Genomic DNA, 10,480 nt, shown 5'->3' on the forward strand with positions numbered 1-10,480 from the left:
TTAATTTTGTGAGTGTGTGATACGGGGGTTGGGGCCATGTTTATTTCGACATTATAAAGAAAAACTTCTATAAACAATGGAAACACTGCCATGTTGATCTGAGCCTTGTTGTTGGAAAATCACATTAGTGTGTGACTTTTGGGTGACGCTGACGCGGCTTCTCCCCACCTCACTCCTCGACTTTCGTTTACAGCCGGTTGCTTTCGCCGTACCACTCAAACGCGTCCATATTATTATTCCTTACGTTTTCATTTTTGTCAAAAACAACTTTTCATATCGAAGGAGTGCTTTTCATTTGACGGCCTGTAGTCCGGCGCCACACGTCCGTTAGACCCGAATGACGTGTTCTGCGCATGCGCTACGCTAGCTAAATCGCATACAAGCGTGATGGGTGATTTCTATCGAAGAAGCAGTTTCGGCATATCTTCATGCTGTACTGTCTTTGCAAGTAGTATACACAGCTACGTCACACATCAGTCGATAAGAAGGAGTGGACTTTTATTTAAAGGGACAGTATTACGAATTCCCATAGAACATGACCACGACTGATATTTATCTGATATCATTCTGACTATGTATCTATTACAAAACACAGACAGCCAGACCCATAACACAAAAGACAGTACACATTACTCCATGACTCAGTGTAGTAAACAAAGCTTGTTGAGAAGAGATTATATTGAGAAAAAAAATAGCAAAACCCAGCCTTATATCAACCTTACTATGACTTTTTTTTTTAAATAAATAATTTGTGAACCATTTGTTTAGTGTGTATGAAGACTTTACAATGTCCTATTAAGTTTTTATAAGTTGTTGGTTTTAAGTGACTGAAATTTGAGGTGATTTGGCCACACTGTTTTGAACTTTAGTTTAACTTTAGTTTACTACGATACACGTCAGACAACTTAAATAGTGCCTCCATTACAGATGCCTGGCCAATTGCTTGCTCATGTACCCTAGTGATTAGAGCTATCGAGACTCAGATGACTAAAGACAGACTTCATGGATTCATTCCTAAGAGGAGACGAATTGTTATCCAATCCACTTTTGCTCATCTGTCATATTGTTTCAAAATCAAATCAAATTGTATTGGTCACATACACAATATTTAGCAGATGTTATTGCGGGGTTTAGCGAAAATGCTTTGTGTTCCTAGCTCCAACAGTGCAGTAATATCTAACAATTCACAACAATACACACAAATGTAAAAGGAATAAAGAAATATATAAATATGAGATCGAGCAACGTCAGAGTGGCATTGATTAAAATACAGTAGAAAAGAATACAGTATATACATATGAGATGAGTAAAGCAGTATGTAAACATTATTTAAACATTATTAAAGTGACTAGTGTTCCATTATCAAAGTGGCCAATGATTCCAAGTCTATTTTATATAGGTCAGCAGCCTCTAAGGTGCAGGGTTGCGTAACCGGGTGGAAGCCGGCTAGTGATGGCTATGTATTTAACACTGATGGGCTTGAGATATAAGCTTTTTTTCAGTCTCTCGGTACCACCCTCTGTAGAGCCCTGCGGTTGCGGGCGGTGCAGTTGCTGTACCAGGCGGTGATACAGCCCGACAGGATACTCTCAATTGAACATCTGTAAAAGTTTGTGAGGGTTTTAGGGGCCAAGCCAAATTTCTTCAGCCTCCTGAGGTTGAAGAGGTGCTGTTGTGCCTTCTTCACAACACTGTCTGTGTGGGTGGACCATTTCAGATCGTCAGTGATGTGTACGCCGAGGAACTTGAAGCTTTCCACTTTCTCCACTGCAGTCCCGTCGATGTGGATAGGGGCGCGCTCCATCTGCTGTTTCCTGAAGTACACAATCAGCTCCTTTGTGTTGTTGACGTTGAGCGAGAGGTTATTTTCCTGGCACCACTTTCCCAGTGTAACCGATGTGAAATGGCTAGTTAGTTAGCGGTGGTGCGCGCTAATAGCGTTTCAATCGGTGACGTCACTCGCTCTGAGACTTGAAGTAGGGTTTCCCCTTGCGTTGCAAGGGCCGTGGCTCTTGTGGCGCGATGGGTAACGATGCTTCGGTGGGTGTCAGTTGTTGATGTGTGCAAGGGTCCCTGGTTCGAGCCTGGGTTGGGGTGAAGAGAGGGATGGAACCTACATTGATGCTGTTGACCCGGATCATTGGTTGCTGCAGAAAAGGAGGAGGTCAAAGGGGGGGTGAGTGTAACCGATGTGAAATGGCTAGTTAGTTAGCGGTGGTGTGTGCTAATAGTGTTTCAATCGGTGACGTCACTAGCTCTGAGACTTGAAGTAGGGTTTCCCCTTGCGTTGCAAGGGCCGTGGCTCTTGTGGCGCGATGGGTAACGATGCTTCGGTGGGTGTCAGTTGTTGATGTGTGCAAGGGTCCCTGGTTCGAGCCCGGGTTGGGGCGAAGAGAGGGATGGAACCTACACTGTTACACCAGGGCCCTCACCTCCTCCCTGTAGGCTGTCTTGTCATTGTTGGTAATCAGTAGTGTCGTCTGCAAACTTGAGGATTGAGTTGGAGGCGTGCTTGGCCACGCAGTCATTGGTGAACAGGGAGTACAGGAGGACGACTTCATCTCAACCTCTAATATTTAATCATACAGTATGATCATCTCTCAGTCAAAATAATAAACTCTCAACCATGAGAATATATGCTCTAAAAAGTAAACAGTGATGTACTGTATTAAAGCATATGCCATTCATTTGTTTGCATGTGTATTTTGGTTCCTTGAAAGACAACACAGTTTAACCTGGTGCTGCGTATAGCTTCCTGTTGTCACGTCCTGACCAGTATAAGGGGTTATTTGTTATTGTAGTTTGGTCAGGGCGTGGCAGGGTGTGCTTGGTTTGTGTGTTTCGGGGTTTTTGGTTTATGTTCTATATTTTCTATTTCTATGTGTTTATCTAGTTTTTCTATTTTTATGTTGGTGTTTTGGAACGACCTCCAATTAGAGGAAGCTGGTTGTCGTTGTCTCTAATTGGAGGCCATATTTAAGTGGGTTAGTTTTCTCTTGGGTTTGTGGGTGGTTGTTTCCTGTATAGTCTGTCCACCTTACGGGACTGTTTTTGGTGTTTGTTTGGTTTAAGTGTTTTTTTCTTCAATAAATTAAGAAGATGATCAATATACCCGCTGCATTTTGGTCCACCTACAACGACGCATGTGACACCTGTCTTTACATGAGTTTTACTTCCGTACGTTGAGTGGAGGTTTACATAATATGGCTTATAGGTAAATTGGTCTCTTGTGCTCTGGGGCAATAAGGAAGCCTCTGATGAGAAGTTACAAAGGCACATTTTAATAACACTGACCAATGTTGTTTTCTTTCTAGAATTTTCCTTAAAAAAATCTAAGAAATTGATCAATGTTTCCTTTAATTCATTAAAGTATGAATTTACATAGGTCTGTGTTGCCAATATACACAATTTGATTAATATTGTTGCTCACACAGCAGACAGATTTTGTTGAACTACTACATATAACATAATCCCAATGCAAGATTATTTATTTTTTGTAGATTTAATTTCAGGTTTGCAAGATCCCAGCCAGCATTGTGTGATTTAAAGCTATGGTCAGTCAGCAACATGCTGTAGTGAGTTAGCATTGTTCTTGAGCTGGTTGAATGATTTAGCCCCAGGTAAACCAGGATGTTCATTTAGATAGAGGTAGAGAACTCAATCTTTTAATTACATGGTGCTACAGTATCACTGACAAAGTATTGATCAACACTACAACGACCCATTGTTCCCTGGACTAACAAAAGCTTATCTGTAAAGGATCAGATTACTCTTTGATGTTTCTTCCATAGGCATATATTGATTCCAAAGCTGATTTGATATGAGCCAATAACAGTAAATAGTACAAATAATCTTAAATCTCTGAACAACAAGGATTTTATTTCGTTTAAAGTCTATGAATCTATGGTATGAGTACTGTTGAATTGGAATCTTGTTGTGTAGTTTGACTGTTTTGAATATCAGTTGTGAGGCATCAACAGGCCAACACCAACTGACATGACTACGCTTTTGCCAAAGGTTTCATTCATAATGCACTTTATCATGTTATTTCAAAACAGAAACTCTAAAATTATGAGATTTTTTTTCAGGACTGTTATACTGAAAACTGTGCGAGGACGAGGGCTCCATTTCTTCCACTACATGAGGAATAAAGTTTAGACAGTGGAACACTGGTGCCATTGATAACAACCTAGCTATACATCCAATGATGAGATAGATGGTTATTGGCCAATTTTCTTTGCTACCCGATAGTCAGGCTCCATATATGTAAATATCCCCGTTGATGAAGGGGTAATAAAAGCTGTGGTTATCCATACTGAGGACTGAGGCACACAGAGAGGTGAACTCTACTGCTCTGTGGACTGCTTTAGTGCATCTGAATTTATAAAGAGACCAACATTAGCTATGGCGAAATACCGCACAGACTGCATAGAAAAACCGATCCGCATGTGTTTTAGAATAATCGGCCACTTCATAGGAACACACCCGTGGTGGTTCTTCATCGTCCCTGTCATTATCTCAACGGCATTAGGAAGTGGATTTTACTTTTTGGAAAACAGAACATCTAATGATATTGAAAAAGAATTTACACCTCTAGAGGGACCAGCCAAGATGGAGAGAACTTTTATTCAAGAATATTTCCCACAAAATCAATCCATGTTTTCCAGCTTGAGGTTGAACACAGATGGAACATATGCATGTTTCATAGCCACAACCAAGACAAACATTTTGACAGTGCCACTACTTGAGGAAATATTAGTATTGGACAGCAAAGTTCGGAACATGACTGTGGAGTTTGAGGATGAACTGTTGCAATATGTGGATATTTGCGCAACAGTGAATGGAAGTTGTTCCTCCAATGCCATATTGAACATTATAGACTACAATGCCAGCAATATTGATCTTATTAATTTGACATTTCCAACACATATTTCTACATCTGGCAGGGTTTCCTTGAGGTCAACACTTGGTAGTGTGAAAATAAACAACTCAATTGTTCAAAGTGCCAAGGCAATACAACTTTTTTACTATTTACGAGAATTCAACAACACAAGAAGCGACATTTGGCTGACTGAGTTTATTAAGTTGCTCTCAGAAGAATCAACAAATGTCACAGAGGTGAGATACCATACATCCCTAACATCCCTATCTATATATTTTAATGTTTTATTTGTTTTATTTTTTTCTGCCTAGTCCTGCAAAAGTATGTTTCTTTGTAAAATTTGTTTTATAATTTAACATTTAACAAATATAGATATTTTTAAACATATTTTTCTTTTTTTTTTGTCTCTTTTTCTAGGTGTCGTATTCTACATCGATGTCAAGACAGTGGGAATTCGAGAAAGTTCCAAAGTCTATTGTTCCTCTTTTTTCCATAACATATACCATTACCATGTCTTTTACAATTGTTTCATGTTTAAGGTTGGTACATTTATCTCCTTTATGTTACATGAAGTAGATGTACATGTGAGGGGTGGTGGTGGGGGGATTGAGGGTTAGTTACATAGCACATGCTTATGACAAAATGGTGGGATCGAAGCAATGTGCCGCATGGACACCCTTTAAAAAAATGTCAACGTAATTTCCATTTGTGCAGTGCATACAATATGTATGGAAAGACACTTTAAATGGTTTTAATTTCATCAGGTTGGACAACGTGAGGAATAAGGTGTGGGTAGCCACCATTGGAGTCTTTTCCACAGGACTAGCAGTTCTTTCAAGTTTCGGGATGCTGTTGTTAATGGGTGTGCCATTCGTCATGACTGTTTCTACCTGCCCATTCTTGATACTGGGTAAGGGGAAAGCTCCGCCTCCTTTCTCTTCAAACCTTCATTAGTATTTGCTTTCCATTCCTCCACACCTCATCAAAGACAAACACATTTGGTAATTATTGAAGGTAAAAGAGCTTCATACCCAGAGGGCAAATAACTTCCTTATACAACCAGACCATGACGTAATTGCAACCAGTTTTGCCCACTGGTTAAGGCCTTCAAATTCATATTCTAGTGTCTCACGGAACAGATTCTTCTAACACACCACAAATTCTTAGTTTTAATGTCACAAATTACTTAAATGTCATGAATGTTCATGCCTTTCTCTTGACTCAACCCACTGGGCACAGACGTCAATTCAACATCTTTCCCAAATTGGTTCCACGTAATTTCATTGAAAATGACATGGAAGCAACATTGATTCAACCAGTGTGTGCCCAGTGGGAAGTCATGTTCATGTTTACCGCCTCGCTCAACGACAAACCCTTTGTGTTTAAGGTATTGGAATTGACGACATGTTCATCATGATTTCCTGTTGGCAGAAGACCAATGTCCATGATAGCGTGGCGGATCGTCTGGCCGACACCTATCAAGATGCCGCCATCTCCATCTCTATAACCACGATAACGGATGTCCTGGCACTGTACCTGGGCTTCAGCTCACCCTTTGGCTCTGTTCAGAGCTTCTGTCTTTACGCCGGCACAGCTATCCTTTTCTGTTACATCTACAACATCCTATTCCTTGGTGCGTTCTTAGCACTGAATGGCCAGAGGGAAACTAGCAACCGGCACTGGTTCACCTGTGTGAAGATTCCAGTGGATTGTCCTCCTGGGAAGGGGAGAAGGTATTCAATCTGCTGCGTTGGTGGGGCCTATGATCATGACACCGGGACAGAGGAGGAGCAACCAATTAGCGGCTTCTTTGGGAAGTATTACGGTCCATTTCTGACCCAGAAATGGACTAAAGCGTCCATTGTAGTTCTCTACGCCGGGTACCTGGCTGTCAGCGTCTATGGATGTGTTGAAATGAAGGAGGGTATTGACCTAAGGAACCTGGCTTCAGATGATTCCTACATTTCCAAATATTACGACAAAAGTATGGACTTCTCTCACTATGGTCCAATCGTTATGGTGGTTGTTAATGAGTCACTTGCCTACTGGGAAGAAGACCAGCACAAAAATCTCAACTCCTGCATTACAGATTTTTATAAATTGAAATATGTTGACAAAAACTTCTTTCTTTCCTGGCTAGATTCTTTCCAAAGCTTTGCAAAGGATCTTGATATAAACTCCGAAAATACCTTCATAGGAAACCTGCTTCACTTCTTGGAAAAACGTCCAATGACCAGTCAGGACATTTATTTCGATGCAGATAACAAGATCCGCTCATCTCGCTTCTTTCTTCAGACGCTAAACATCAGCACGACAAAGGAACAGAAGGACATGCTGATAAGCCTCAGAGAAACTGCAAAAAAATGCCCCATCAAATTAGTGGTTTATCATCCATCGTTTATCTACTTAGACCAGTACACTGTTATTGTGCATAACACCACCCAGACTATCGTTGTTGCCACATTGTTGATGCTGGCGATCTCCTTACTCCTGATACCCAACCCGCTCTGTTCGCTGTGGGTGGCGTTCTCCATTGGGTCGGTGATTGTGGGTGTTGCTGGATTCATGGGACTATGGGACGTGTCCCTAGACTCAATCTCCATGATAAATCTGATCATCTGTATCGGTTTCTCAGTCAACTTTTCCGCCCATGTCTCGTACGCCTTTGTCTCGAGCAGCAAGGCCGACTCGAACGAAAAGGCTGTGGATGCGCTGGCCCACCTGGGTTTCCCCATAGTGCAAGGAGCTGTCTCCACCCTTTTAGGGGTGGTGGCGCTCTCTTTCTCAGATAGCTACATCTTCAGGACTTTTTTCAAACTCATTTTTTTGGTTATTACGTTCGGGCTGGTTCACGGTGTTGCTTTCCTTCCTGTGTTTTTGACATTCGTTGGGATGTGCAGAAATGGGTGATGTAGATATGCAACACTAAATACATCATGTAAATAAAACATACAATACTTTTTTTTAATATATATATGTTAGTGTGAATGAATTAAGGAACGTAAAATAGGTTACAACCAATTCAAGCCACTAGCTATTCATCTTCGGACATAGTCATTGGATATTGACGTGAAACCACACCTGTTAACATGACAGCGTCAACCTTTTTGATTATTCCTCAGTATGGTTTCATCTGCGATTGATTGGTCTGATTTTCTTATCTCTGTTTTTCTCTTTGCTGTAATTTGACATTTTATGTACTTATACTGTAGACTTTAAGCTGCATTGGCAACACTTGTGTTCTATAAAAGTTGCATACTGTATTATAAATAAAAAATGGCTATTTTACACATTTGATTTTGTCAGTGTATTTACACAGGTGCAAATGTTTGCAATGACTAGTATATTTGAACATCTGGTTAAAGTTAAGATCATTTTCTTAAAAAATATATATATATATACACACACACACACATGTATATAGATCATTTCTTTATCAAGTTTAGTTCATTTTCGACTTGCCTTGGGTGTTGTCGTTTAACCCAAATCGTTAGCTGATGTTATTGATCAACGTCCATAATCTTCTGGCAAGTATTTGTGAATATATAAATCAACTACACTGTAGTTCAACATGCATACATTCTGATGTTCAGGAAAGGTGTGCATATCAAACTGATCATCAACAACAACATAAAAAAACACTGAAGACAGCCACATCGTTTAATTTATTTACTTCAGCTGCACATTAAATTCCTCTAACGTCTGTCGTCATATCGTTGAGAGAATAAAACAAGTGTCAGCCAATTGTTGAGCCAGTCAATGCATACGCAGTCCAAAAGCCTTCTATCGATATACAGTGTTCCCGTTAAACCCCATTCATATATACACACAACTAAAAGGTGGGTTAAAGGGGCAAAAACAGGAGCTCGAAATATGTCACTTAGGCAAGTAAAACACTAAAATGTACAAAGCATACCAATAAGTTACGCTGGTTATATACTGTATACCCAATTGCACAGTGTATCATCATAATATTTGCCTCTAAAGAAAAATGTATTCTTAATAAATGCTAAAAAGGTATGGTCTTTAAACCTCCATTGTATCGCAATCTTAATAACATTTCCAACTCGACATCAGAAGATGTTTCAAAGGATTTCAACGTTCTTGGCTAAAGCGTTCATGCTAACCAAAGATGGAGATACTAGATTGTTGAAGCGATTGAGTATTGTCTACAAATGCATTTGACCGTTTCCCTTAAAGGCTTACACATCAGCACATTACTATGACGGTCCTTGCTTACACCACGAGGTTCTGTGCTTAAAAACATACAACGTGAGGACATGTAAAGAAGAGATCTACTGAGGTAACGGTAGAGACACCTGGTGTTCAGATGGGAATACACAGCAGAAGTAGGGGGGAACCAGGATGAGGTGGTTGTAGGGTCTTCTAGGTTTCATTGTTACTTTGACAATTGTTTAGAAACCAGATAACTTGAGGTATTTCGTAATTAAATGAATGAAAGAATGTTAGCCGAATTGAAACCAAAAACTACAAGGATTTAATGGCCCGTCACTGCTTAATACACCAAAGTTGGGTTTGAAGTAACAAAGCATTTTTTTCGAAGCACAGCAGCATTTCCTTCCATCTATATATATATACACACACACACACACACACACACACACACACACACAGCATTTACATATTTTATCACATAAATACATCAAGTACATTTTCAGACTAAGAGACGTTAGAATTTTGGGTTAAGTCCAAACAGTCCCTAATCCATGTACGTTCCCAAATGGCCACCTTTGAAACAGCAACTGTTACACACACGGCTCAGACAAACCTGGGAATATTGGTAGACTACTTATGGAGAATCAGATTCCATATGACTTATTACAGAGACATGATTGAAAGTCTCATGTAGAAACAAATGTCTTTTTATGGGAGGATAGATGGTTTCATTGTGATTCTGGAGGTCTAGAGCAAGACATTGAATCAATGGACTTGGCCTTTTACTGAGCATAAAACATTTAACACATTTACATATACACAGTAACTTCAGGAAGTATTCATCACACCTTTTCACTTATTCCACATTTTGTTGTGTTACAGTCTGAATTCAAAATGGATTAAATATATTTTTTTAAATCCTCACCCATCTTCAAACAATAACCCCATAATGACAAAGTGAAAACATGTAAAAAAATTTTTTACAAGAATAATAATCTAATTTGTATAAGTATTCACATCAATACATGTTAGAATCACCTTTGGCAGTGATTACAGCTGAGTCTTTCTGGGTAAGTCTCAAACAGCTTTGCACACCTGGATTGTACAATATTTGCACATTATTATTTTTTAAATTATTCAAGTTCTTTCAAGTTGGTTGTTAATCATTGCTAGACAGCCATTTTCTAGCTATAGCTTTTCAGCAGATTTAAGTTAAAACTGTAACTAGGCCACTCAGGAACATTCAATGTCGTCTTGGTAAGCAACTCCAGCGAATATTTGGCCTTGTGTTTGAGGTTTTGTCCTGCTGAAATGTGACTGAGTTGGGCAGGAAGCCTATATCTTTGTAGTGACTTGGTATATTGATCCAAAGTGTAATTAATAACTTCACCATGCTCAAAGGGATATTCAATGTCTGCTTTT

General features: G+C 39.7%; 1 protein-coding gene across 1 annotated transcript; it reads left to right on the plus strand.

Annotated features, from left to right (window-relative positions):
• The first annotated feature begins 4,859 nt into the window (after nucleotides 1-4,859).
• On the plus strand, nucleotides 4,860-8,168 carry LOC115170132 (patched domain-containing protein 3-like). The gene is made up of 3 exons (XM_029726450.1): nucleotides 4,860-5,421; nucleotides 5,647-5,792; nucleotides 6,270-8,168. Exons 1-3 carry the CDS (start codon nucleotides 5,318-5,320, stop codon nucleotides 7,790-7,792), a joined length of 1,773 nt encoding a protein of 590 aa, XP_029582310.1. The 5' UTR covers nucleotides 4,860-5,317; the 3' UTR covers nucleotides 7,793-8,168.
• The last annotated feature ends 2,312 nt before the right edge of the window (nucleotides 8,169-10,480 follow it).

Source organism: Salmo trutta, chromosome 31 (assembly GCF_901001165.1).
Source record: "Salmo trutta chromosome 31, fSalTru1.1, whole genome shotgun sequence".
Taxonomy (NCBI): Eukaryota; Metazoa; Chordata; class Actinopteri; order Salmoniformes; family Salmonidae; genus Salmo; species Salmo trutta.

Bases quoted from the DNA above. Each gene is read 5' to 3' on its own strand.
- LOC115170132 (XM_029726450.1), top strand. From the start codon at position 5,318: ATGTCAAGACAGTGGGAATTCGAGAAAGTTCCAAAGTCTATTGTTCCT. The intron at 5,422-5,646 runs GTTGGTACATTT...TAATTTCATCAG, and splicing joins ACAATTGTTTCATGTTTAAG to GTTGGACAACGTGAGGAATA. The intron at 5,793-6,269 runs GTAAGGGGAAAG...TTTGTGTTTAAG, and splicing joins CTGCCCATTCTTGATACTGG to GTATTGGAATTGACGACATG.